This window comes from Tripterygium wilfordii, chromosome 7, assembly GCF_013401445.1.
Source record: "Tripterygium wilfordii isolate XIE 37 chromosome 7, ASM1340144v1, whole genome shotgun sequence".
NCBI classification, from domain to species: domain Eukaryota; kingdom Viridiplantae; phylum Streptophyta; class Magnoliopsida; order Celastrales; family Celastraceae; genus Tripterygium; species Tripterygium wilfordii.
Window position 1 is genome coordinate 13,796,088 of NC_052238.1, and position 27,661 is coordinate 13,823,748.

Here is a 27,661-nt window from a genome sequence, read left to right on the forward strand (position 1 = left end):
TCGAAAGTCCCTCCATTTTTTTGCCATTGATGCCATCATCTACTTCTCTCTTCCTGGCTCATCCCCTATGTCAAACTTCTCCTAAATAAAGAATAGAGATGTCATATCAATGAGAAATTAAATGATATCAAAATATCAAATTCTAGTTTGTATTTGTACTCACCTTCACATTATCAAGCATGAGCTCCTAGCTTCTTCTCTTTCTCAACGCGATGTCAATTTTCTTTTGACGTAAGTGCAATAAGTATGTTTCGTACTATCACTCCATGGTGTGACACAAACTTGGGATGTTGTTCTCCTATGGGTCGGTGATTGTCATCGAATTCTACCGTATAAGAATAACATACCACATACTATAAGATAGACTTACGTAGTCGAAGGGATTGAATCCATCACTTGCCAATCCAAGTCTCACATTTCGTGGTGCTATACTAAAGTCAAGATACAATTGGTCAAGATGTTTCCACGCCTCTGAATCTATCGGATGCATTACATTGTCATCTCTAATACGATTGTCATTGTGCCATTGCATATCAGAAGCAATTTTAAGAAGACATGAACATTTTCTGAAGCCTTGGCTTTAGAGGAAAGTGTCGTAATATCTTTCTTAGGACTCTTTTTCTTTTAGTAGAATTATAATGCCCATCTTCATCGGAATCATCATCACAATCTCTACCGCTATTTATTTTTCACCTCAACTCTCCACAAGTGGGGCAATTATCTACATCTACGAGTTCTTTGTGAAATAGAACACAATCATTAGCGCACACATCTATCTTATTATATGAGTGCCCAAGATCTTGAAAAATCTATTTTGCCTCGTAATACGACTTTGGTAATGTTTCATCTCTAGGAAAAGTCTACTTCAATTCCTTAAGCAATATGGTGAAGGCATTATTACTCATCCCCCCCTCCCCCCCAACACATTTAATATGTAAGAGTTTTAAGATGAATGAAAGTAATGAAATCTCATATCCAGGATATATACTAGTTTTGGCATTTTCAAGAACCTTGTAAATTCATTCAGCCTCTTTTTGTGACACATTACCACTAGCATTGTCCGCATCATATTCATGGTCTACAAAAATATCTAGATTAAGACTTGGTAAGGTATCTACTATCAACTTATCTATTTCGTCACATTCCACCTTAAGCCCAAGCTCATCATCCTTAACTTCCACAACAACAGGACGTTCTTTGCCATGGAAGTTCCAAAAGATGTAAGTACGAACTATGCCCCTTATAATCAAATCTTCCTTAACATTCTCTCTACTCTTGAGATGGCCATTGAAGCACTTTTTACACGGACAATATATGAGATTTTCTACACTTGGGTGTTGAAAAGCAAAATCAAGAAATAGTTGCAGAAAAATAACGAAAAAAAACTTGAAATACGAAATTCCATGAAATGTTGTAGGTTTCTTACCTTTAGATTAAGAACTCCAACCTACAATCCCTTTCTACCTGCCACAAGGTAAGCTACAACTGCAAGCCATATTTCATAGAAATTATTAAGAAAATGAACTTATTTTTCATATAAAATACTACCAGCCAAAAAGTAAGTTAAAACTACAATCCCTTGCTCAATTTCATATATTCTTTTCCCAAGAATGCCATTACTAAACAAAGATTGGTACTACCCCATTTTCATATACTAAAATAAACAAAGATCGATGCAATTTGTACAGATATGCCCTTAAGATTTCTAGGGCTCTACCCTGTCCTTAAGATTTCTAGGGCTCTGCCATGCCCTTAAGATTTCCAAGGCTCTACCCCTTAATAATGAACCCACATAGATTGAATCAAGAAAATATGAGAGAAAATCATACCTTGATTACCAAGAACCAATAAGTCGTACAATAATCACGTAAACAACAATACTGGTCAAAGAAGTGCATTGTGTGCAGTGGCGATGAAGTGCAATGGCAACGAAGTGTAGTGGCCAAGGAGCGCAGCGGTGCAGTGTCAAAGAAGAGCGCAGTAGACGGTGTCGAAGGAGTAAACTGTGCAGATCAAAAAACTAGAGACTTAGCTTACACTTGAACACATAACGATGTCGTATTTGTGTTCAAGATATTACGGCGTTTCAAAAGCGTCGAAATATATCATCATTTACGACGCTTGTTTAATTAAGCGTCATTATATTAATTACGTAAAATACAAATAAACAAAAACGGTGTCGTTTTATTTTACATTATATTATGATCCTCTATATTACCGCCACCAATGACTATAAAGCACCTAAACCCTAAACCTAAGGGTCACCATTTGACTCGCAGGCCTAGGCCCGGCTCGAGCCAGAGCCGGGCCTGAGGGTCAAAGCCCAGCCTAACCCGAAATTAGACCGGGCCTGGATAGCCTGACCTGATCCCTTGGATGAGCCTGAGCTCCATTTTTGGGGCCGGGCCCTGCCCGAAGCCCGACACCTCTGGCCAATTTTGGCCCGACCCAAGCCCGAGCCAGAGCCCGACCCAGGCCCGACATTATTTATTTATATATATAATATGTATATATTTTACATATATTATATATACATATATATATGTATGTATATAAATATGTAAATTTAATATATTCATATATATATATATATATATATATATATATATATATATATATATATATATATATATATATATATATATTATTGCAATGTATGTGTATATATATACATAAAATGTATATATTACACATGTGCGTATATATAATACATTTTCCTCAAATAATACATATATAAATATTATATTGTCAAAAATTCAAGTCCGACCCGAGGCTCGACCCTAGGCCCGGCCCCAAAAGCCCAAGCCTTAAGGGCCCGGGTCGAGCCTCATTTTGAGAGCCACGCCCGGCCCCGGCCAGGCCCAAAGCCCTATCCTCAAAATAGGGCCCGGGCCTGGGCCTATATTTTTGGGCCGACCCGGCCCGATCCAGCCTGATGTCGAGCCCTACCTAAACCTAAACCTAAACCCTAAACACAATATACTTTAAACCCTAAACTTTTATATATATATATATATATATATACACACACTAATGGTAAACCTTAAACTCTAAACGACCCTTGTTCTTAATTAAACTGCAATTCATAACCCTTGCATATATAAACCTATAACTAAATAAACAAGTTATAACATATAGCAAACTCAGTTTAAATGACATTTTCTCTTGAACCATTCCTAGTCAAATATGTTAATTATGATGATACTAAGGTGCATGTAAAATTTTATGTCAATCAGAGTTCATTTGACTCACCACGTTCACAAAGGAACACAAATTCACAAAATTTGGGACTTACACAAAAACCTAGTTTTGGCGGAATTTAAGCATATGATCAAATCTAAATGTAATGCGCTTTAATTTCACATGATTCTTGTCCTAGAACATTATTAGACCTTCATGGATATGTGGTTTAAGTTTCAAGTCATTTGGATCTAAGTTGGTTAAACCCTAAATCCCTAAACCCTAAACCCTAACTTAGTCCATATATTTTCATTTCCAAAACTGAATTTCCAGCACCATGGAATGTGTCAAATAAGATCAATTTCAAGTATGTGACACAAGACCAACACTTAACATAATAGGCACAAACTTGCATTTAGCACATAAGGCCTTTTGGCCACACTTTACTCAGGCATATAAGATCAATAACTTGGTACATGTAAACATTTAAGCATATTTAACACCTGAATTATTTACACAAAATATGGTTCACATGTATGATAAAAAATCCAAAGCATATTATGCACAATTAAGATTAAATCAACATGTAGTTTGACAAATTACCATTTACGCACATTTTCTAGCATTTTAGGAAGTGTTCAAGTAAATAATTTTAGGATGTGCTCACAATATTGACCTAAATACTAAGTCTTGGTCCAATACCAGTATCAAGCTACACAAGGAAAAGAAGAAAATTCTTTGTTCATTGACTTAGGCATCCCGGTTCGAATTTCACGACGAGCATTCCACTAAACAAACATCACATAAATAGTAACAGATCTACTAATCGTATAAGATATTTTTATTTTTTTGCTTGTTACCTATTAGCTTTTAATAATACAAAATAATGTATGTAATTCAATTAAAATGACTCTAGTCTTGTAGACCAAGTTATATTTAATAAACTGAATGTTAACAAACGGCATATAAATAACCAAAAAAATATGAAAAAAATAACATTTTTTCAGAGCATTCAATAATATAACATTTTTTTTCCTTATTCACTTCAATTGTATTTGGAATTGATAGATTATGAAAAAAAAAAAATTGAAACGGATTATGAAAAATATTTTGGCTATGTATCGATGGATATAATATCATATTTTTGTTTTGCAAATATGATTGCACAGTTATGGTCTTGTGTGATTCCACTAACTGAAATCATATTAAAGTTAAATTTAGGAACATATAGAACATTTTTAAAAGTAATTTTGGAAGTCAGTTTAACTGTGCCCATGTGAGTGATTTCATGTTTCACACCATTAGGCTAAGAAACTTTAGAATGCATGTTATGAAATGTATCAAAAAGTGATGCATGACATACTATATGATCACTTGCTCCACTATCTATTAACCACTTATGCAAATTCTGTTTCTAATAAATGGCGAAGTTACCTTGAACAGATGCAACTGTTCCCACTTGAAATTGATTATGTATCCCTGAATTTTTATTTGCATCACCTCCTTGTTTCAATAAAGATAAGAGTTGCTAGTATTGACCCACTGTCAATTCCACTTTTGAGTTATGATTTTGCAAATTTGTAGTTGCACCATCAACATGATTGATTGATGCAATCCTACTGTTGTTGTTATTGTTTGTTCAACTCTGTCTTGATCTTTTATTGTTGGGATATCCTTGCACTTTATAGCACTTCTCTACTGTGTGATATATCATCTTGCATACCTTGCAGAATATCCCCTCTTTGTATGACTAGTAGAACTTGGAGTAATCATACTCTTTCTTTGGGTTATTTATTAATTATACCTTCGAAAGTATGCAAAATAACACTATAAATCAAGTTTATAGAATAAAAAAACACAATAATTGAGTGAATTTACAAATGTCATCAACTTACTTTTGGTACTTCTACTCCAACCAAGCATAGAAGACTTTGATACAATTTCCCGCAGTAACTCTGAATCAAATGGAGGCCTCCATTGCTAATGTATGTTATAGCCAAACCTAACAAAGACAGTGGAGAGATAGAATACAATAGAGGGATAGATAAACATTAAAAAAAACACATACATACAAAACTGGAACCAACATAAAAAGATACTTGAACCATGCATACATAATCTGGAAATGCCTTAGGAAATTCACACTCTTTGTCCCCTTGTTTTTAGCCTTCTCCTTTTTTGTTGCCTCTTGCCAAAGGTTTCCACAAACCATTCATGTTTCGATGCCGTGACTTTGAGTCCGACGACAACTCCAACAACCAGTCCACTTGCATATCCAATCGCAACTATCATCCACAAAAGATATGCTAAAGAACCACCCGAGCTCTGATCATCTTCACCAATTGAAGGCGATGGAGGTGATTCCCCTGCATTTCAGCACAAGTTCGACAATGGCTTCCCGCAGAATCCCAAGTTGTCCTTGTATGAATTGTTCTCAAATGTAGCAAATTGTTTTCCTTGTGGTATAGGACCTATGAGTTGATTACAAGACACATTAAAGTATGAAAGGAATGTGAGTTGCACGAGCTCCACTGCAATCTGTCCTGAAAGCATGTTGTGTGAAGAATCCAACGATTCAAGCTCTGTGAGGTTTTCCATAGCAAATGGGATGTGGCCTGAGAGATTGTTATTGGAAAGGTTAAGGAAAATGAGTTTCTTCAAAGTTGTAACGGATTCCAGGATCTCCTCTTCAAATTTGTTGCTTGACAGATCAATCACTACAAAGACTTCTGGTATCTTTTCATAATCCATGGAGACACCTTTGTTAACCAAAGTTAGTTTATAATAGGAAAAGATACTAATATCGAGCAAATCTACAATTTCTGACATATACGAAAACTTATCATCTGATTTTCTCATGCCATTCCAATTCTGAAAGAACTTAGATGGTAGAATGCCTGTGAAACCATTGTAGGAGATGTCAATGATCCGCAACATGGAGAATTAAAGCATGTTGCAGGGCTTCCAACTATGCCAAATAATTTGTTAGATCTCAAGATGAGGACCCGCAGATTATGTAGAGCTCCCAACCAAAAGGGGAATGTGTCACTAATATGATTCTCACCAAGATTTAGAACCTCGAACATTGTATGATTGGCCAATGACCTCAGTAATGTTCCTCGCAGTGCATTATGACCTAATTTAATCATCCTCAACTTACTACCATTCGTTAATGTGTCGGGAATGGTTCCGCAGAAGAAGTTTTGTTCGAGATTTAAAATGTTTATATTGCTCTCCTTGTCAAACAAACATTGGGGAGCATGCCACTCAAGTTGTTGAATGACAAATCTAAGACATATAGGTGAGGTAGATTGCAGATTGTTGAAGAAATTTCTCCGCTGAAACTGTTGTTTGTGATGGTATACCCGAAAATGGAAGGCGGTGGTCTAGGGACTGGACCTTGGATCTTGTTACAATCTAGCACTAGGAATTTTAGATTACGAAGGCGCGATACCAATGCAGGTTGCTCAAAGCCAGTCAAACAATTGAAAGCAAGTCCAATAAACTCCAAAGTTTCCCTACTTATGTTCCATAACCAGCTCGGAATCTCGTCGCGGATTTTATTTCCACTGAGATTCAAGTACTCTAGTTTATCTTGGTACCTAAGGAAGTCAGGGAACTCCCTCAAGTTACACAAGCGAAGTCCTAGCATGTGCCATTTTCGAAGGGTAGCATTCACTGATATATAAAACCTTTCCATGTGTTGGAGGTTGAAAAATGGGTTTAGATTAACAAAGCCGCTCAAGTGATTTTCCCTCAAATAAATAGCTTCGAGATTCACAAGTTCTGAAATTTGATGAGGAAAAGGGTCGCGGAATTCATTATGACCAAGGTCTAAGATGGCTAACCGAGTGCGGTTTGTTAGCCAATGTGAAATTTGACCACTTAAATGGTTAGAGTTGAGTAGTAATAGATTGAGTTGAGTGAAGTTTTTGAGAGAGGGAGGGATTTCACCACTTATGTTGCAATTCTCAAGGTCCAACTGAAGGAATTCGGTTTGCTTTCCAAGCCAGGACAAGGACCCACAACTAACATTATCATTGCCTGACATTGAGAAAGAGGTAAGCTGTGTAAGGTTTGCCAATGCAGAAGGTATTTCGCCAAAGAAGTTATTGTCTTTGAGTTCGAGGAGGGTGATCTTGCTAAGATTACTGAGGGAAGATAGGATTGAGCCTATAAAGTTGCATTCAACAATACTCAATTCAGTCAAGGAATGAAGGTTTCCTATTGAAGAAGGCAATCCACCTGAGAATTTTGTGTTTGGAAGCGATAAAAACTTAAGAGGTGAGCCCCAGTGAAATTCAGGAAGGTGAGCAACAAGTTAGTCATTCAGCCCCACATCAAGATACTGCAGGTTTGGTAGTTCAAAAATTCCCATTGGAAATCTGCCAAACATGCCACAACTATAAAGACTAAGAGATGATAATGAAGACAAATTTACAACTTTTCCAGGGATTGCAGCAGATAAGTCTACAAAGTCAAGATACAGTTTCTCAATGTGGGTTAAATTTTGAACTAACCGCATCAGGTCAGGACTTGTGAGCTCTGAATTTCCATTCAAATCAAGAGATCTCAATCTACTCAACCCTGATATTTCTAATGGAATCTTACCATAGAATTCGGAGAATGAGAGATTGAGATAAGCTAGCCTTGGAAAACTACGAAACCCTGACGGGATTTGGGAGGAGTCGAAATCATTGTCCGCGAGATTAAGCCTTTGAAGATGGCCTAAACAGAAAAGGCTACTGCTAGAATTGATAGGACCATAGAGGCAACTGCTACTGAGGTCAAGGCTAATGACGCAGCCAGTCTGCTGATCACACACCACACCATCCCACAAGCAGCAGTCGTCTTGTTGATTCCATGATATTGTCTTTCCCACAAGCAGCAATCGTCTTGTTGATTCCATGATATTGTCTTTGGATAGGCAGAGGCATCCCAAGAAGCTGACTTGTCGACAACAAAGCTTCTCTTGAATTGGAGCAATGCCAAGCTTTCTTCATTGTGACAAAGGAGTGGTGTCATGTGCATTGGAAAAGCCAAGGTTAATAGCAAGAAAAGCAAGGCCATAAACCATAAGTGATACAATAATATTGAAGAAGCCATTGGATATGATGAGATGTTGAATAAAAGGGAGATATAAGCCAGCTACTTATAAGCGTACGACTAAGGCAACACTTGCTATCATTAATATGTGAAATTCTTCCACTTGGCAACAAAAAATTTTCAAAGTCTTCCACTAACCAAAATTTTTTCAAAGTCTACTACTAACCAAACAAATTTACAGTCTTCCTGTTAAGAAGTAATTTGTTATTAGTTTTAAGTATTAAGAAGATGCTTAGAAGGCGCAAAAAAGAGCCCTTAACCTGTTATTAGTTTTAAGTATTAGGAAAATGCTTAGAAGGCGCAAACAAGAGGCTTGGGCTTGATCTCCCTTATTAGTTCGAACTGGTTTGTTTTTATTAGGAATGTGCTTGCACACCGGCCTTGTCAAATTACACCCCGATTTATGTTGACTTATGTTTGAATCTTTGCTTTTTCAGGTATTGGTTCCCACATCCCACCCCTTCAACAAGAGACAAACATCAATTCAATAACTAATCAATTTAGGACTTAAGATTTTTTCAATTGCATTTTTGCATGTTGACGAATCAGTCAACATCGCGGTTGCCACCATCGCCACCACCAACAACAATACTATCAAAAACCCCTATTCCAATTAATATTGGATTTTTCAAAGCCTATCATCCAATAATAGTTCCTATTTTTAGGACCAAAAATGGCCCAAGAAGAAGACCTAGATTCTGACAAGTTGTCACTTAGAAAGCTCAATGCTCAGGTGCATGCATTCACGCCACTCGAAACCCTACATCTTAGTCAGACCCACCTCCACACCAACATCTTCGGTATTTACGATTTTTTGTATTATTTATGGCTCTCAAAGGAATGAAGTTATGAAGTGCCACGCATGCAACCACAATAAAAACTTGAGTTTCATAAAAAAAAAAAAGAAGACTACATTGTACCCAAAATTTTCCCTTTTTTCTGTCACTCCAAAAACATGTTCACCTAAACAAAGGTGCGCAGTATACAACACTTGATTTCTTTCGCTCCAATTTTAGTTTCACAAAATAATCACAAGACTCAGCAAATGTTGACGGTATTAATAATCAACTGTTGACACTTTCATATTACCGGTTAGTTCTTTTTGGTGTAACCTATTTCTTGGTGCATTTAAGCCTAATACAATCTATCAGAGACATTGATAAATTCTTTTAGTCAATGCAACCAAAAATATAAATTTCTAGTATGATTCAGTTTTGCCTGATGAATGTTTTTTCTAACCAAAAAACTTTCATAAACTACATGCACAATTGGTCAAGCTATTACACTAAGGGAAAAAGAAGGTGAGGAGCACATTCTAGTTAATAGGACAAAGTATTTTAAGATTAATCAATGGAAATTAATTCTTAATTAGGCTTGTGGAAGGATTAATCAATGGTAAGAATTTGATGTCGGGTGGTAAGACGCAGAAAATCGAACACACAAAAATATAGTACAACCCTTGCACAAGTCTAGATTGACTAATAAACTAGGAATATGAGAAAATTCAGCTCTCGCTCAAAAGAGGACGTTTATTAATATCAAATTCAATTATCAATTACTCAAACAAAGAGTCTTAAAAACCTATTTATATCAGATTTACAGACCCCTTGATAAATCTAATTAAATCATAAATTTTCAATCGAAAAGATACTCGACACTTAAAAGATATTATTTGTTTAAAAGTAATAGACTTTCTAAAATACCCAACCAAAAACCGAAAAGATATTAAAAAAATAGAAAAATTAAGTGCAAAGAATAAAAATACGTCCCAACATTCGTCTCTTGCACCTCTTGGCGCGGTAAGGCTATGCAATTTCATCAGAACTATATATAGTAGACGTGTAAGAAAAACAGTAATCAACATCAGACAACAACCCAGGATTCGAACCGTAATATTCTTGAAACTGTAGAGTATTGTATCTTGGTCAAGAAAGGAATATAAACAAAGATAGCGAGAGAAAATACCCTAGCGTATAAAAAAAAAATCTCATGTTGTGAGAATATTTTTTTCCCAGCGTATACGCTGTCATTTACAGTGTGTTTGGTGATGGTATTACGCTGAGCATTTCCTCTAGGCATATAAGCTATGGGAATTATCTAACAAACACAACCTTACTATAATTGAAGTTTCAAAGTCTTACATTCACTCAAAGTGAAGTACATTATAATGAAGAAGCCATTTGATATGATGAGATGAAGAATAAAACGAAGATATAAGACAGCAATTTATAAGCGTACAACTAAGGAAACACTAATTACCATCGTTGGAATTTCAAAGTCTTCCATTCACTCAAAGTAAGGAATAAAACAGAGATATAAGCCAATCATGGCCATCATGGCTTATTCGACAGTTTTATGAGATTTTTTAGTGATTTTTCATTCCAATTTTGTTGTATTCGAACTAAATCTACTCATACTCACCACGGGACTTGTAGATCTTATTGTTTTCCTTTGATATGTCATTACATCATTATTTTTGATAATTTCAATGGTAAGTTTCGTGGTTTTTTTGTTCTGATTTGGGATTTGCAGACTACAGGTGATATTTTATCTGTTTCGATTTCATTTGATATCTGTCATAATGTAATTTGTCTTACTAAATGTTATTTTTCTTATTACAATGATATTTGTCTTTAATGAAATGTTATCTGTTTGAAGTTTCAAAATAACCAAAACATATCATAACATATCTGAAACAGATATATCTGCAGATTCAGATTTGATTTCAGAAGAATATTGACAGATACAAAGCATAGATAATATCAGATATTGAAGATATAATATTGAAGATCTGTCTTTGTTGAAAGTGAAGGAAGAATAAGGAGTCCTGATCCCGATCTTAGTTGCAAGGAGGAAAAAGAAAAAGGAAAATGGAAAATGTCGATCTATGTAGCAAGCAAAGGAAGAAGAGTCGATTGAGGAAGAAGATAGAAGAAGCAGCAAAGATAGAAGAACAAGAGAGGCTTCGAAGGAAGGAAGAAGAGAAACGCTGAAGAAAGAAGAACAAAGAAAGAAAAAGAAAAGAATAACGTGTTTACAATAGGAAGGACATTTTAATTACTTAACAACATTTGTACTTTTTTCTAAAGTTTTTCCCGGTTTGTCCTTATTAGGATATAAATGTTGCTTTTTGTCCTCCTACCTAATTTCCCCAATAATATAAAGGGTGTCGATATTTACACACAAATTTGGACTCAATACACACATTTTTTAAAAATACTTTAAATGAAATTACTTTAAAACCTATATACTTTTTGCACTCATATTTTTTACTCAATACAATACAATTAAATTTAACTTTGTAATCCTATTCTTTTAGTTAAATTTTTATACGAATGATCGTTCTCCTCTCACCTCCTATCTTCTCTTAGTCTTCCATCTTTCTCCCAATATTGGATATTCATGGATTACAAGAACAATATCATGATAGAGAATTCAATGTCTTCACCTAGTTACATTGAAGAAGAGAGGAAACTTGCTGAAAATTATGAAAAAAAAAAAACAAGACTACATAGAATCTCGTAGAAAACAATGAAGAGAGCGATATTAAACAAAATTCCCCTATAAAGTAAGTGTATAATTTTTTATTTTAATTGTGTTAATATGATATTGGTAAACCCTTCCATGTTTGACGACGGAGGACATAAGATTTATTCTCCAATATGAAAATTTTAACCATCTTTTTATTTTTGAGTGTGGTGTATATTTAGGAATTGATTGTTATCATGATTTGACATTCCCTTTGTTGTTTCACTGTAAAAAAAGGTATGCAAGATTTTATTAGAATTTTTTCCAATAATATGAAGTCTTTTGGTCTATTTCTCCTTAATATAATTCAATAATATCAAGTCTTTTGTGTCTATTTCTCCACTTTCTAAACTTAATCTACAAAATTGATTTTGAAATAACTGTCAAAAATATTTTAATGATTATTAAAGGAATGAAGTTGAGATATATATGGAAGGAGAAAGGGTAGTTTAGGATATTAAATATTATATAATTAATATGTATGAAAGGGTTTTTTAGGAAACTCAGTGTGTGTATTGAAAACCAACTAAGAGTGTTTTAAGTAATTGTGTGCGTTGAGTTCAATATCATATGCAAATATCGGCTCCCTAATATAAAAAGAAGTCAATAAAATGCTGGGCCTCAGACTTAACAAGCCCAAACTTAATAACTTCTAAAGAGTATGGGTATCCATTCGGTTTTCGGTGCAATTTTTAACCATAACCGAAATCTCCGAATCGATTCGATTATGATATTTTAGAATCCATAACTGAACCATATAATTCGGATAACCAAACCGAAATAACAATATTTTTCGGATCGGATTGGATCGGATCGGTTTTCGGTTTTTGAAGAAATTAAAAAGTATGAATAAATCTCAAATAGAGTGAGAAAATAGCTATGATCGACTCCAACTCCATAGAACAAAATTTGATAAAAATTAATGATAATGATAATACATATATTATTTCATCACAATTAAAGAAAAATAAATTTACAAGACCGAGAGAAATAACATGATCAAGAAAAAAGAAAAGAAAAAATACATGAAAATGTCTCCCCACTTTCACTTTAGCAATAATCAATCTTAATTTATATGAATTTTAAAATGATAAGGTCACCATGAGTTTCAACTAATCAATCTTAATTTATAATTTGTGTAATGATTAGGTTAATTGGTATCTAAATTTATAATTTGTTATGAAGATATAATCAGAGTTTTAATCTAAACATTATAATGCATATAATGTTTGGACATTTAAAAAATATATATAATACCATATATCATATATATATCATAATGTTTGGATATTTATATAATATATATTAATATTTTTTTCCTTTTTTCTGTTATAATAGTAACCTAACCGAAATAACCATAACCGAAAAAATATCTAAAATTTTACTAAAATCATGACCATATCTGAAACCGTAACCGAAAAACCTGAACCGAAAATCGAATAACCACGTTTACGGATTGGTTGTGGACACCCCTACTAAAGAGTAAAGATAACCTCCAGGCCCAATAATTAAACCAACAAGCTCAAAGATGGAGACCCATGAACAAGGCCTAACTTTTTAAGGTGGAGAACGACCAACTAAACAAGGGCGAGCGCGAGAGAGATGCTTCTGGAAGCCGTAGAACAAAAGGAGGATTGGGGAAGACATGTAATCTATCACATAGAATAAAAATTTAGCAATAAACTTCTTGCTCGTAGAAAGTAATCACAAGACTTTTGGATGGCTTAAGCAAAACTCCTCACAGCTATCAGCGTCGATGCACCTCTAACATCAGACACTGGACTCTACTCATCCTCGGCAGGCTCTCTGCTTGACACTAAACCAACTGAACAGATCAAATCAATTCTTTAGACAAACTAATTTGTGGCATAACTTGACACTTATAAATGGATGTGTGTAACTAATCAATAGCGATCCAAAAGAAAGTATGGTTTTCATCCTGATTGAAAATTAAAGTAACTTATTTACACTATTCATGCATATAGAGAATCTCTCTGTTTAGATACCCAGAAAACCAAGGAAACAAAGGAGAGAGAATAAACTCGAGGAGGATACCTTAACTTCTCGCCAATTCTTGTAGCTACTGTCAAACTGCGTGCTTGTGAAAATGGAAATTGTAAGCCTGGTTTCATCGTCTGCGATTTGGGAATGGGGATGTCTTAACGGTTTCAGAGTCTACTTTTTGTAACATAAATAAACTGAAAAGGCGAGGACCTCCAACAGACACCTAACCTATAAGCCTAATAAGGCTATAACTTATTTCCCATAAAAAAAAATTAAAGAAAAAGAAGCTAAGCTATGTTGCAATGTAGGAGACCCCAAACTCCAAGAACCTGACAATAGTTCCAAGAGACTAACAGAGCTCCAAATGATCAATATAAGCATTGGTGAGGCTCCCCTTAACCCATTAGTATAGGATAGGGAGGAGTATAACCAATGCTAACAAAAAATATTCTTTCAGATGATGTTATTTTACTTTTGCACATCCCAATAGAGTATATACATGTCTATGAGAGAGAGAGAGAGGTATTAAGAGATAATAACTAAGCTACAAGATCACAAGACAATAGTTCCAAACGTCTAACAGAACTCCAAATGATCAATATAAGCATTCGTGAGGATCCCCTGACTACTTTTCATAACATAAATACGTTGAGAAAGCGAGGACCTCCAAGGAAATCAAGAGATACCTAACCATAACTTATTTCCCCAAAAAAAAAGGAGAAGAAGAAAGAAAAGTAGAGAAAAAGAAGTTAAGCTATGTCGCAATGTAGGAGCCCCCGAACTCCAAGAACTTGACAATAGTTCCAAAAGACTAACAGAACTCCAAATATCAATATAAGCATTGGTTAAGATCCCTTAACCCATTAGTATAGGATAGGGAGGAGTGTAACCAATGCTAACAAAAAATATTCATTCAGATGATGTTATTTTACTTTTGCACACCCCAATAGAGTATATACAAGTCTATGAGAGAGAGAGAGGTATTAAGAGATAATAACTAAGCTACAAGATCACAAGACAATAGTTCCAAGCGTCTAACAGAACTCCAAACGATCAATATAAGCATTCGTGATGATCTCCTTACTACTTTTTATAACATAAATACGCTGAGAAAGCGAGGACCTCCAAGGAAATCAAGAGATACCTAACTATAACTTATTTCCCCAAAAAAAAAAGTAAAGAAAAAGAAGTTAAGCTAAGTTGCAATGTAGGAGCCCCCGAACTCCAAGAACTTGACAATAGTTCCAAAAGACTAACAGAACTCCAAATATCAATATAAGCATTGGTTAAGATCCCTTAACCCATTAGTATAGGATAGGGAGGAGTATAACCAATGCTACAGATATTCTTTCAGATGATGTTACTTTACCTTTTCAGACCCCAATAGAGTTTATGTATGTCTATGAGATAGAGACAGAGAGAGGGAGAGGTATTCAGAGATAATGACCAAACTACAAGAAGTTGGCAATAGTTCTAAGAGACTAACAGAATACTTAATTACCAACATGAGCGTTGGTGAGAATCCCCATAACCTAATATAGATGCGATGCAGAGAAATTTGCTTGTAAGAGGAAACGATTGAGACAGATGCATGCACATATTGAGAGATCCTTTTGGCGCATATGAAGCCAAATTCCTTTTGGCGCGTTTCGTGGTTGTTAAACCCAGTTGAGAGAGTAGAGAAAATAAACGGAACTCGCCACTAAAAGCTCTGAAATAAGCTACTTTAAGATAAAAGTAATAGATGCCCAAAACAAGCGATATATTCTGCCAAATGGATGGAAATGCTTTTAATGGTTCTATTTCATATGTATTCTAGATTCCACTTTTACCTGAACAAGAATCATGAAATCAATGGATTATTAATTCTATAGATTAAAAGAATGCAACAACATAAGCATTACAGAACAAAACTAAAGCTATGACCTATAGCTAACAACTAAGATTTACATTCATACACATCATCAGAACAAAAGAAAAATCAGTAGCAATGAACTACAAAACTTTTTTTTTATGGAGAGAGCATTTTATAAAACATAAATTCATAAGAATATTCAAACACCCTCAACCACCTTGTAGTTTGTACCTTTCAAATACTTTGTTTCAGAATTTTAACACCTCCATAGCATGTGCACGTAGGGTTTTGGTTAGGAGACTGGTGCATGCATATGTAACTGTGACACCATGACATGTACATCTGCTTCTGTATGTCTAAGAATACAATTGCATTTAGGAAATATTGAACTCCAAGTGCCAAAAAAAGTTCAAAACTTAAAAATTCCAAAAACTCAATGTTGGCATTGTTGAAGATCCGCTGCACCCTGTTTGGGTAAGGTGGAGAAGAATAAACTCAATGTTGAGAACAAAGATATATTATTAAAATAAGACATGTTTCTGAAACTGAGACCATGAGGCATGAGCTAACAGTTATTTGGTTCTACAGTTTTCACACTACACAGAAGGCACCAGTTTATGCTTCTTGGTTGCAATTTCCAACCATATTTTCAACAAAGACCTCCTTTGGGAAAAGAGTGACACATCAAAGAAAACGATTGATGGAAAGAAAATGCATATGAACATATATATCTCTAGACTTATCAACAAATTAAGTCAGCAACACTCAGTCAAAAATGCTGTGTGGCACTAAGCTATATGAAACTAGGTTTGCTCTTGAAACTTCATAAAATGTGGGAATGGAACTAAAAACAGGTTTTCCATATGAAACTGTTTGCTTTGTGAAGATTTCGCTTCTAATTTAAAACAAAATTGGAAACATGGATGACGAAGTTAGGTCCGATGGCAAAAATAGACTTTGATTTGCAGAAAAAAAAAAATTGAAAAAGCTTGAAGTGAAAAAATGAGGAAACTGAAAAATGGAAAAGAAATTACCAAATCTGAATGGACTTGAACATTATTGAGTCACAAATTTCAAAATCTCAACTGGGTAACACCAAGGATATAAAGTTATTGCTTGTAGAAAGTAAGCCACTTAGTTAAATTCATAGATCAACATAATTTAGGATAGTTTAAGAGCAAGTCCTTAGTCCTTACAGCTATTTGCATCGACGTATTTCTAACCTCAGACACTGAACTCTTCTCATCCTAAGCAGTTCTCTGCTTGGTGCTCCAATTTAAGTCACCACGGCCATGCACAAGAAGAAGATGTGATTTACCATTAAGCACAATCATAACTTGTATTAATCAGCAAGGAATATAATTTACAATCCATAGCAGACGAGGAATTCAACTAAATGGACAAGACTAAAAAGACACAAATAAATTCATTCCTTCTACAACCAATTCCTTACAGACCAATTATTGACAGAACTATCGCACATACACATAAATCCTTGCTTGGATGCCGAGAAAATCAAAGAAATGAAGAAGAAAGAGAGTAAATTGGAGGAGAAACCTTCACTTCTCGTCAATTTTGTAGGCACGGTCAAAGAGCGTTCTCGATGGACTCATGGATTTTCTTCCTTGTTTTGGTATTGAGTCCTCTATTTGTCAACATGGCCGATTTGGGGATTGATGACTTGCTTTACTGGAGTGGTTATAGAAGTTGACGCCTGGACAAACGACAAACTACTCCTGTAATTCCTGGCGCATACAAGGGGTATAAATGGCTTCAACATTGAAGCATGATTATGGGCCACTAATTCAGAGAAGGGTCAATACTGTTTGAATCAATTGACTAATGCTTTTGTGTTGTCAATATGAAAGTAGGACCCTTTCGGGGAGTACTTTTATATGTTATAATAAAGTATAGGGGTTATATTTAACTATTTTTATAACTGTAGGGGGTAAATTGACCCCATAACCAAGTTTTAATGGGCGTTTGAATTTCACAATATTTGACAGGTGTCATATATTATTGGTCCACATCCCCTATAATCCATGTCAGCGAACCTGATATTCACATGTCAATTAACTAACAGTAAAAAACTGTCACATAAGCAAAATTGATGGAAAATAGGTTCATGGGCTAACGAACAACCTTATTGAAAGTTGAGGGGCTAAATTGACCCTAAATAAAGTTTAGAGGCCAAAATGATCCTTTCATCAAAGTTTAAGGGTCATTTGAAAACTTCTACCTATTCTTTTCCCAAACTTGCTTATGTTGGGAAGTGTGCTATGTGTATTTGTAAGAGTCCCCCTTTAGAAATATAGCAACATGTTTGCTAGTTTATAAGTGAGAGTGTTGGACTTTATGTTTAGGCCCAAGGGCTCCCAAGTTGTTGTAGGAGATGACTGCCAATAACAATTTTCCCGTGACTTCAGTTTCTGGTGATGATGCCTCTATTGGTGCAACTACTTTAGGCCAATCGGCTGGTACCACATATGGTGGTGTGGGTTCAGTTGTTCAGGCCATACGACTACTAGACTCGAGATTGGCCTGCAGGCTAGTCTACGCCATATAGCTTTTGGTTATGGTCATGGATCACAAATGTAACATCCCAAAATTTTGAGTATAATTGTGTAGTGACACATGTAAAGTTATAAATAACGGGTAGTGAAAGGAAAAATATTTTTTTAAAAAAAACAATAATAGTAATAAATAATAAGAAAATATATTAGAAAGATGTGGTGAGATTGATAGTGTGTGAAATTGGGGATGCCAAGTTATTTCTAGGACATGCATATTTTGTTGTTCGTCCATGTATATATATTTAGGACAATGGCTAGTGGTGGAAAAGAAAATAATTATGGTGTGCATACATGAATTTCACTAGGACATGTATATTTGACATAATATACATGCGTGTAGTTATGATGCCATGAGGAAGTGATACCACAAAGATAGATTGGAAGGAAGTGATGAATATGGATTTGATTTAGATAATGGAGAGACAATATAATCTTGCATAATTGTAGTAGAGAGATGGCACGTATAGAAATAGGATAAGTAGATAAGAATTTAAGATATGCTTGACACATGGCATTGGATATTTGATACAAAGACATTAGATGCTTAACACATGCTAATCTAAGAAGACTAGCTTGACACATGGTAAGCTAAGAAGACTAGACATGTGAAATAAGCCAAATAGGTGTAACATTTTGAAATAGTTTTAGGCAAACAAGCAAGAATTTGATTTCATAAAAGCAAAGTTGTAGAGCTTACAAAACGTAAGTTACAAAGAAGATGAAGATGACCTTATAACAGAGAAGAGGACCAACGGTCAACTCGTTCAAAAAGAAAAACAATAAAATAATGTGTGATCAATCAAATCAGCCAACGGCTAACAGAAGAAAAACGATGTCGGTTCAATGATAAGTGAAACGACGTCGTCTAGAACCACGGAGAAGGAAACAAAAACGTATAAGAAATCTAACATCCCCCTTCAAGATCAACATGGTTAATCATGTTGAGCTTGAACATGAAGTGTTGAAGCTGAGCAACCACCAAAGGTTTGGTGAGCATGTCTACAGGCTGGTGTTGAGTGCGGATGTGCTTCAACTCAATGAGTTTCTTGTCCACCTTCTCTCTTATGAAATGGCAGTCTATTTCTATGTGCTTGGTTCTCTCGTGGAACACAGGATTTGTGGCAATGTGTATGGCAGCCTTGTTGTCACAGAACAAAGAAATGGGTTTGTTGACAGGTATGTGCAGTTCATTGAAGAGAGTCTTTATCCAGACTAATTCACTGGTCACAGATGCTATTGACCTGTATTCTGCCTCAGCTGAGGATCTAGAGACTGTCTGTTGTTTCTTTGATCTCCAAGCCACAAGAGAATTGCCAAGCATGACAATATAGCCTGTTGTGGATCTTCTACTATCTGGACAAGTAGCCCAATCAGCATCGCAGAAAGATATGATATCAGTGGAAGTTCCTACAGGAAAAAATAGAGCTTGTCCAGTTGTCCCCTTGAGGTATCTCCCCTTGAGGTATCTCAACACTCTGTGAGTAGCTTTGAGATGTTGATCAGTGGGAGCTCGTATAAACTGACTTAATATGTTCACTGTGTAGCTTATGTCTGGTCTAGTGAGGGTAAGGTACATCAGCTTCCCAATCAACCTTCTGTGAAGCATGGGGTCTTCAAGTGTTTGGCCATGATGTAAAGACAACTTTTCATTTGTATCCATATGAGAGTTTGCAGCTTTACAATCCCTGAAATTGGCATCAAGAAGCAAATCCAAAATATACTTTCTTTGACATATTGTCATACCAGCCTTTTTATTGTGTCCAAACCAAGGAAATATTTTAGATCTCCTAGGTCTTTAATTTTAAAACAAGTGCCAATGTAATGTTTTACTTCTGTTATTAATTCTAAGTCATTTCCTCCAATGGTCATATCGTCTACATACAAGAGTAATAAAACTTTTGCATTGTTCCTAGTGAAGCTAAACAAAGAATAATCACATTTAGATTGAATGAAACCAAACTTGAGTAAAGCATCTTTACATTTTTGGTTCCATTGACGTGAAGCTTGTTTAAGTCCATATAAGGACTTGTTTAGCTTACACACAAAACCTGAATGATGAGATTCAAAACCAGGAGGCATGTTCATGTAAACATCCTCATTAAGATCTCCATTCAAGAATGCATTGTGCACATCCAAGTGGTGCACAAACCATTGATTGGAGGCTGCCAAAGCTAAAAATATTCTCGCAGTAATCATTTTAATAACAGGGGCAAAGGTTTCTTGATAATCAAAACCTAAAGTCTGACTGTATCCTTATGCCACAAGTCTAGCTTTATATCTCTCAATAGTCCCATCGGGGTTATATTTTATTTTGTAAATCCATTTGGATCCTATGGCCTTTCTATCCTTAGGCAGTTTTACCATAGACCAAGTATTGTTCTCATCCAACGCATTAATCTCATTTTTCATAGCTTCACACCAATGTGGTGACTTAGATGCTTCTGTAAAATTCTTAGGTTCACAACTTGATTCAGTTGCAGCTAGAAAGTGTTTAAAAGATATAGAATGTACATTAGCAGCATGAACACCAGCACTAGTAGCAGCATTAAAGGAGGTAGATTTTATGCTATTACAAGAATCAAAATTACAATTCATAATAGCATTACAATCAAAATCATTTAAATATGTAGGAATTTTCTTGATTCTTTTATGCATTTGATTATTTGGTTCAGATGTAGGTGCTTCATTTGTCTTATCTCCTCTATCTTGTTCACTTAAATTGGTAGTGTAATCATTTACATTTCGTTCCTTAAAAGGATGCTTTTCTTCTAAGAAAGTAACATCTCTAGAAATAATAATTTCATTAGTTTGTAAACTCTTGTGCTGAATTCCTTGGATACTTGGAAATTAACGGATGTATTTTAGATGCCTGTGCATATAGCCACCCCAACCCTGGCCCGGTTGTGGGTTTTGCAAACTAGTCCCAATGTGTGACTAAGATTGTGTGTGGTTGGAGCAATTATACTCCCACACACTAGATATGATTTGATACCACGATCTTTTTGACGAGAAGGCATACGGGTTGTTGTCCCCTTCTTGCAAACTGGATTGACGAATCTGAGAAAAACCGTATGTTGGGGATTTTGAGATCCGATACACGGATTATTACTGGAATTGTCAGACAGGGAAGTCATTTTGCAACGTTATTGAAAAGCTATTATATTTGACAATAATTCCACTTTCTCGAATTGAATATCTTATTTACTGTTGTTTATGATTATATGAAATTTTTGATGTTTTGATAAACGTTGTGGAATTTGAAAAAGTACTATTGTTTCAAATTGTAAAGTTTTGGGTTATAAGTACTAATCTAGCTTGGCTAACCCTCCTACATGTTCCTCGAATAACGTTCAAAGATTACCTACTAACTGTAGGATTATTGTAAGTATTTAACGATATGGATGACTGTGAAAGAATGATTTTGTGTGTATTTGGAAATTATTGATTGTATGAATTTTGTGCGCATATTAAGGTTTTATTGATGTATTTAGGTTTAGCTGACATATTTCGATAATAAAGCTTACGGTTTACTGCTTATGCAGACTTGGGTTACAATGGACATATGAGTAGTTACCATGCCGTGTAATTACCCTTGGTGAAAAGTTGGGGTGTTACAACAAATGACCTAACAGATTGTAGTGGTGCCACACCCAATGACTCCAACTGAAAAACTAGAAAACTTCACTAGAGTTTGATTCAAACAGTGGCAACAGAAGATGTTCTTCTATCTGATCACGATAAATCTGGTGAAAGACCTATCAGAGATGTGCCCAATCATAGGACAAGGGGAGAAAGATGTCACCACTCTAGGTGCGCTACAGGCCTGGAAGCATGGAGACTTTTTGTGCGGGAACCATATTTTTAATTGTCTGATTAATTCTCTATACATTGTTTATTGTAATGTCGAGACCTCCAAACAATTGTTGGATAAGTTTAGAAAAATACAAAACTTTAGTATATAGGCTCAAAGAAATTTGTTGTAACCAAATTCCTAGATTACAAGATGACTAATGCTAAATATGTTATGATTCAGATAAATGAGATGTAGATCATTTTGCATGATATCTTTGCAAAAGGAATGTCACTTAGTGAATCATTTTAGGTGGCAGTTGTGATTGAGAAGCTGCCTCGAGGCTAGTGAGACTTCAAGAATTATGAACGTGGAAGATTTAATTATTTGCCTTCGTATTGAAGAAGACAATAGGAAAAGTTCAACTCCTTTTAAAGAACCTAAAGCCAACGTGGTTGAGTCTTTCAAACCCAAGATTGATGGAAAAAGGGAAAAGCCTTTTCAAGGCAAAGAAAAATAAGAGTAGTGATAGAGGTTTCAGAGGAATTGTTATATAACTTATGTTTGTAGCAAGCCTAGCCATAGAGCTAAGAATCGCAAGAAACACCCCAAGTCGGGCAAGGACAAAGAAGCAACTACAGAAGCCAATGTGACTGAGCACAAAGATCAAAAGATGTTGATTGTAGTGGTCTCAGAGATTTCCTTGGTGTTAAACACTAAAGATTGGTGGATAGACACGTAAGTTACAAACTACATTTGTGCTCACAAGGATGTTCTCATTTTATGAGAATGCTAGCGCAGAAGAAAAGCTTTACATGATGAATTCTGTTTCAGCAACCGTATAAGGTATAGGAAGGGTGATTTTGAAATTCACTTCTGGCAAGTAGCTCACACTGATGGACGTGATGTATGTCCTAGATGTTCATAAGAACATCATATCTGGCCCCTTACTTATAGCAAGAAGGGATTCAAAATGTTTTTTGAGTCTGATAAGTCTGTACTTTTTAAAGGGGGAATGCATGTGGGAAAAGGGTACTTAAGTGAGGGTCTTTTTAAGTACACAAAGACTATTATTAATAAAGAGAAGTCTGTAGTTTACATTGTTGTCTCTCATTTTCTATGGCATGGTAGATTAGGACATGTAAACTATAAAACAATGAGATGAATTGCAAAGTTTGGATTAATTCCAAAATTCAATTTGGATGCTAATTATAAGTGTGAGACTTGTGTCGAGGCTTAGTTTGCAAAGAAACCATTCAGCATGATTGATAGACAATCTGAACATCTACAATTAATTCACGGTGAATTTATGTGATTTAGAATTCATGGAAAGTAGAGGAAGAAAGAAGTACTTCATCACCTTCATAGATGATTGTACTCGATTTTGTTATATCTATTTGTTGAATAGCAAATATGAATTTATGAGCATGTTTATCAGTATAAAAATGAGATTGAGAATCAACTTGGTAAAAGTGTCAAAACACTTATATCTGACAGGGGAGGTGAATACACCTCATCTACTTTTGATGAGTTTTGTTCTAGTTTGGGAATAATTCACCAAGCAACTACACCTTATACTCCTCAGCAAAACAGAATTGTCCAAAGGAAAAATAGAACTGTAAATGAGATGGTTAATGTCATGCTCATAAATTCAGGATTACCTCAAAACTTGTGAGGAAAGCAGTTTTGACTCCTAACTGCATCCTTAACCAATTACCCCACAAAAATAAGTAAGATACCATACGAGTTATGGTATGGAAGGCCACCCTCCTACAAATATTTGAAAGTGTGGGGTGCCTCATTGAGATAGCAGTTCCACCTCCAAAGCAAATTGAAATTGGTCTACCTTGCTTTTGCATGAAATCAACATATCATCAACATATCATCAACATACAAAAGTAAGTAAATGAAGGAACCCTCATCGAGCCTACGGAAGTAGACACAATGGTAATAATTGCTCCTAGTGTACTTGCTAATCATGAAACTATCAACCTTCTTATACCACTATCGAGAAGAGTGTTTCAAGCCATATAGAGATTATCTCGACCTGAAAACACACAACTCTTTTCCAAAACTGTGTATCCATTAGGATGTGCAATAAAGATGTTCTCATCAATATCACCATGCAAGAACTTCATGCATCGGGAATGCCCTCATCAATCACCAGAAGTACAAAGGTCACCATATCAAGAAACCTCATGGGCTTCTTTATCTCCTTCCTCGGTCTAGTAACCGCAATGGACTTTCAATGTTGCTCATGAAGAGTATCAGAAGTAGTAGTATCATCATCATCAACTTTTTACACATCAGTATTTTTATATGGCCTAGGTGTAAGTGGTGAAATCTCTAGCTTCACATGATAGGATACTATCATTCGTAATAACCTTTTACGGGTGTGACTACAATATTACAGACTTATCAAATGTCACATCTCTGCTCAACACAGTCTTCTTAGACTCTAGACACCACAAACGAAATCCCTCAACACCATCCATAAAGACCATAAAACATGTCTTCATGGCTATAGGATCAAGTTTGGTCTTCCTGGTAATAAGCAACATAACCAAATATACGTAGAGAATTATAATCAGTAGCAAGTTTTTCAATTCATACCTTTGTAGATGTCTTCCTATTTAATGTGGAAGTAAGCGAGCGATTCACCAAGTGACTAGCATAACTAACTGTCTTTGGCCAAAATTGCTTGCCAATTTGGCATTAGACAATATGCATAGAACTTTTTCAACAAAAGAATGATTCATGCGCTTGGCCACGCCATTTTGTTGTGGAGTCTCTCTAACTACGAAGTGTCTAGTAATCCCCTCATACTAGAAAACATGTAGAGATGGATTCGAAGTTTACTCCTATCTATTGTTTGACCTCAACCTTTTAATCTTCCTCTCAGTCTGAGTCTCAACCAACTTCTTCCACTTAAGGAAGACATCTAGAACTTCACTCTTTTGCCTCATGAAATATACCTACACTCACTGTGAGTAATCATTAGTAAATGCCACAAGTATCGCTTCCTACCCAATGATAGAACCTTGGAAGGTCCCCATACATCACTATGAACGTGCCTTCAATTTGGTGAACTACAGTGCCAAAATTCACCCTAGTTTTCTTCGCAAGCACATAGTACTGACATAATCAAGTTTACAATTCTTGGTACCCTTGAGTAGGTCTTACTTAACGAGTCCCTGCAAAGCCTTCTCATCGGTGTGGCCCAACCTCATATGCCATAAACGGGATGCATCATGAGAATCACAAGACACTACAGCTGCAACTCCAATGAACCAGAAACCACCTTGCAAAGCCTATATTTCAAGGTGACTGCATGACCTTTGGCCTCCAATGCGCTTAAGGAAATCAAATTTTTTTTCACAGTAGGAACAAATTGCACACCATGCAACACCCTCATAACACCATCATGAAGTCTCAAATTGATGCTCCCCATCCCCTCAAATTTGCATTTCTCATCATTCCCCATATAGACCGTTCCACCATCAACTTTTTCAAGTGTAGTGAACCAATCCCTATGAGGACACATATGGTAGGATATCCAAAATCAAGAATTCACTCATCAACCCATGTCATTAGTGTTGAATCCTTATTACTGTCCCGTGCTACATTGACCTTAGGCTCTGGTGTGGAATCAAGGCTATAGTGGACCTTTTAAGGGTATTTGGAATAACTAAACTAGATCAAAAGAGCAAGAAGTGTATCTTTCTGGGATACGACTCTAACTCAAAAGCTTACATAGTCTATGATGTAGAAAACAAAAAACTACTTGTGGATAGAGAGATATTATGTTTAATGAAAAATTTGCCTAGAAATAAGATGAGGTTGTTGGTCAGTCCAATGAGACTAGTCTGGAACCTAAAACTAAAACTAAAGACGAAATTGACAATGCTCTAGTATTGAATCAAAACAGTGAAGATTTCCAACAACATCATCACCATGACAATGAAGAAGAAGTAGTAGTAGAAGATCAAGAGTTAGGAGTCCCCACCTAGAAAGGTGAAAACCTTGATGTAACCTATAAATTAAGGAACTGAAAAACTTTTATAAGGCCAGAGAAGATCGATTTTGGTGGAAAGCAATGAAAGAAAAGATGCATATGATTGAGAAGAACAACAACTAAGAATTGGCAAGTTGACCTTAGAATATAGAAATTATGAGAGTCAAGTGGATTTATAAGATCAAGCTCAATCCTAATGGAAGTGCACAGAAATTAAAGGCTCATTTAGTAGCTAAAGGATTCACTCAACAACCAAGGGTTGATTTTCATGAGACCTTTGCCTCTATGGCAAAGTTAAAAATATTAAACTGCTATTGTCTATCGCTTCTCAATTGAAGTGGAGGATTCACCAACTTGATGTTAAATCTGCCTTTCTAAATAATATTCTTGAAGAGGAGGTCTACAGTGCTCAAGCTAAAGGATTTGCGAATCAAGGGGGAGAAAACAAAGTCTATAAACTGAGGAAGGCTCTATATGGCTTAAAGCAATTCCCAAGGCCCTGATACTCAGAAATTGATAAGTTTTTCCAACTCAAAGGGCTTTATAGGAGCAAGAGTGAGGGAATACTTCATACCTTAGAAACGGTGAGTTAGCGCTTGTAGTTTCTATCTATGTGGATAATCTTATCATAACTGGTAATGATGAAACTTTAATTCAAGATCTCAAAGAGAGTTGAATGGGTGCGTATGAGATGACTGACTTAGGCCTACTGAAGTTCTTTTTGGGGATTGAAGTGTAGTTTGAAAGATGTATTTTCATTTCCATATTTATTTTGAAGAGATATAATATGCTGGGATGCAACTCTGTAGTTGTCCCTTTTGTTGTAAATAAAAATTTTCAGAAGAAAGAAAGCTGATGGAAGTGTTTACAGGAGCCTGATGGGTAGTCTACTTTTTATGACTAATACTAGGCCATATATTATGTTCTCAGCAAGTCTTCCATCTAGATTCATGCAGGAACCTACTCAACTTCACTTTGGAGCTGCCAATAGAGTTTTGAGATACCTTCAAGGCACTCTAGACTATGAAATAATGTATGAAGATAAAGCTGATTTGAATTTGACAGGGTTATGTGATATTAACTGGGCTAGGTCTCTGGATGACATGAGAAGCACCTCTGGTATGTTATTTGGTTTGAAAATTGGGATACGCGCTTGAGCATCAAAGAAGTAGAAGAGCATTATCATCCACTGAAGTAGAGTATATTGCTGCTTCTAAGGCAGCATCATAGGCTATCTAGATTAGAAGGGTGGTAAAGGACATTGGTCTTACTCAGGGTGAACCAACTGAAGTTTATTGTGACAGCAAGTTTGTCATATCCATTGCTAAAAACCATGTTGACCATAACGTATCCAAACACATTGAAATTAAATACCAATTTGTTAGAGAGGTGATTGAAGCGAAACTGTAAAGCTAAGTTATGTAGAACATATGAGCAACTACCTAATATCATGACCAAGGCCATGCCCAAAGACAAGTTCTGCCAACTAAATCATAATGTGAAGTACATTAATAATTTGAGTGATGCCATATCAACAAATAAACATATGATCCCAAATTAGCCAATATCAGCATTTAGCAATAAGCAATCAAGCATCTGGGCATACTAGA

At 35.6% G+C, this 27,661-nt stretch overlaps 2 protein-coding genes and 1 long non-coding RNA gene across 3 annotated transcripts; all 3 read right to left on the minus strand.

Annotated features, from left to right (window-relative positions):
- Positions 1–6,403: 6,403 nt before the first annotated feature.
- On the minus strand, positions 6,404–8,089 carry LOC120002625 (receptor-like protein 7). Its single transcript, XM_038851385.1, has 2 exons — positions 7,579–8,089; positions 6,404–7,353 (listed from the first exon to the last, which is right to left on the minus strand). The coding sequence occupies exons 1-2, from the start codon at positions 8,087–8,089 to the stop codon at positions 6,404–6,406; spliced, it is 1,461 nt and encodes a 486-aa protein (XP_038707313.1).
- A 5,235-nt stretch (positions 8,090–13,324) lies between these two features.
- LOC120001590 lies at positions 13,325–17,394 on the minus strand. The gene is made up of 5 exons (XR_005468947.1): positions 17,231–17,394; positions 16,870–16,932; positions 15,905–16,139; positions 13,870–13,949; positions 13,325–13,639 (listed from the first exon to the last, which is right to left on the minus strand). It is a non-coding gene; the product is annotated as an uncharacterized LOC120001590 (long non-coding RNA).
- Positions 17,395–20,499: 3,105 nt separating this feature from the next.
- On the minus strand, positions 20,500–25,273 carry LOC120002626. The gene is made up of 5 exons (XM_038851386.1): positions 25,262–25,273; positions 25,064–25,171; positions 24,920–25,011; positions 24,452–24,580; positions 20,500–20,812 (listed from the first exon to the last, which is right to left on the minus strand). The coding sequence occupies exons 1-5, from the start codon at positions 25,271–25,273 to the stop codon at positions 20,500–20,502; spliced, it is 654 nt and encodes a 217-aa protein (XP_038707314.1).
- Positions 25,274–27,661: the final 2,388 nt, after the last annotated feature.

What these genes read in the sequence shown, in the direction of transcription:
- LOC120002625 (XM_038851385.1), bottom strand. Translation starts at nt 8,089, where the DNA reads ATGGAATCAACAAGACGATTGCTGCTTGTGGGAAAGACAATATCATGG. An exon ending in TCTTAGTCTTTATAGTTGTG is followed by an intron (nt 7,354 to 7,578) that starts GCATGTTTGGCA and finishes GCAACTTTATAG; the next exon opens with GCTCAATCCTATCTTCCCTC.
- LOC120002626 (XM_038851386.1), bottom strand. An exon ending in TTCCAAGGTTCTATCATTGG is followed by an intron (nt 25,012 to 25,063) that starts GTAGGAAGCGAT and finishes CAGTGAGTGTAG; the next exon opens with GTATATTTCATGAGGCAAAA. An exon ending in ACTGAGAGGAAGATTAAAAG is followed by an intron (nt 24,581 to 24,919) that starts GTTGAGGTCAAA and finishes GCTTATTACCAG; the next exon opens with GAAGACCAAACTTGATCCTA.